This window comes from Budorcas taxicolor, chromosome 11 (assembly GCF_023091745.1).
Source record: "Budorcas taxicolor isolate Tak-1 chromosome 11, Takin1.1, whole genome shotgun sequence".
Classification (NCBI taxonomy): domain Eukaryota; kingdom Metazoa; phylum Chordata; class Mammalia; order Artiodactyla; family Bovidae; genus Budorcas; species Budorcas taxicolor.
In genome coordinates this window covers 28,948,492-28,950,119 of record NC_068920.1, presented here as the reverse complement: position 1 = coordinate 28,950,119, position 1,628 = coordinate 28,948,492, and the positions used below count along the sequence as shown (strand labels likewise).

The 1,628-nt window shown below is 44.1% G+C and overlaps 1 protein-coding gene across 1 annotated transcript; it reads left to right on the top strand.

Annotated features, from left to right (window-relative positions):
- The first annotated feature begins 647 nt into the window (after nt 1-647).
- On the top strand, nt 648-1,280 carry H1-6 (H1.6 linker histone, cluster member). The gene has a single exon (XM_052647600.1). It carries the CDS (start codon nt 648-650, stop codon nt 1,278-1,280), a length of 633 nt encoding a protein of 210 aa, XP_052503560.1.
- Nucleotides 1,281-1,628: the final 348 nt, after the last annotated feature.

The following is a 1,628-nucleotide window of genomic DNA, read 5'->3' as shown; positions in this document are numbered from 1 at the left end:
TTAGTCACAAACAATCCATATGCCTGTAGATCATGGTTTATTAGATTGTGTTTGCCCAAATAAGGTGGAACCCTGAAGTTTTTTCAACAATTCTAAAAGCATCTTTCAAGTCTGCAGTGAGACTTCTAAGATATGTTACTTCCTTCATGTACATAAATAATTTTCAACTAGAATAAAGGTGTGAGTAATTTATTTTTTCCACCAACTGGAAGCCAACCATTTGGAAGACCACTCAGGAAACATGAGATAAGTCTTTCCTTTAAAGTTACTTTTATATTTACAAGGAAAAGATGAGGTTTTGTTCTTCACTTTAAGTTTTGGTGACAATTGAGAGCTTTATTGAATAGCTTTGGCATGCAGAGTGATTTTTCATTAAAAATTGAAAAGGCATCTGAAATCTGTCTCTCTATGGATTATTCGACAGTAGAATCTGGGCAATTCCATGCAAGAGATTTTTGAGGTATTCAATTTTTGGAAGTGAAACAAACACAAATGCTCCTCCTCCAAGGGGCGGGGCGGTGCCTGAGCGATGAACCAATCACAGCGCGTCCTGCCCTATATAAAGCTCTGAGGGCCTCCTCCCGTCCCCCAACCCGCGACACTTTAGCGTAGTTGCTGAATGATATGTTCTGTTTTTCTTTGGTGTTATGTCTGAGACGGCGCCTGCCGCTCCAGCCGACCAGGTTCTGGCTTCTATGGACAAACCTCAAGTGAGAAAGCGGGTAAAGAAGCCAGTTGGCTTGACGGGTGTGAATCGGAAAACAGCAAGCGCATCAGTGTCCAAGTTGATTACTGAGGCACTTTCGGTCTCCCAGGAGAGAGCTGGCATGTCCTTGGCTGTGCTGAAAAAAGCACTATCAGTTGCAGGTTACGACGTGGAGAGAAACAATAGTCGCATCAAGCTGGGTCTCAAAGGCTTGGTGAGCAAGGGAATCCTGGTACAGACTAGGGGTACCGGTGCGTCCGGCTCTTTCAAGCTCAGCAAGAAGGCTGCTCCTGAACTTAGTAAGGGAAAAGTCAAAAAACCTTCTGCGAAGAGTAGGAAGCTGGTCTTATCCAGAGATTCAAAGTCTCCGAAGAATGGTAAAGCCAACAAAAGAGCTAAGAAGCCGAGGACCACGGCGGCTCAGATAGCTGCTAGGAACGGGGGGAAAACCAAAAGAACCAAATGCAAACAACGGAAGAGTCCAGCGCAGGCCAGGGCAGGAAACCCCAAAACTGGGAAGCCTAAGCTGACCCAGCAGGAAATTAATACTAGGAAAGCAACAGCCAAGAAGTAATACTTCTTCACCAGTTTTCATAGAACCCAAAGGCTCTTTTCAGAGCCACCCAAGTGATTTTAGGAGGGTGTAACATCGTTTCCAGAAGTCTCTGGAAGATTACTGGTTCTAAGTATTTGATAAATGAACGTGTGACGCGGTGAAATTTATCTTGTTGGACATAGAGTACAGATACTTTAGCGTGGGTAGTGTCCAATTCCAGAGAATTGTCCATCCTAACAAAATCAAGGCACATTCCTTAAGTTTTTAAATGCTCTTAGAATACTGGAAGGGGCAGCCATTCTCTTCTCTAGGAGCATCTTCCCGATCCAGGGATCAAACCCAGGTATCTTGCATTAGCAGGCATAT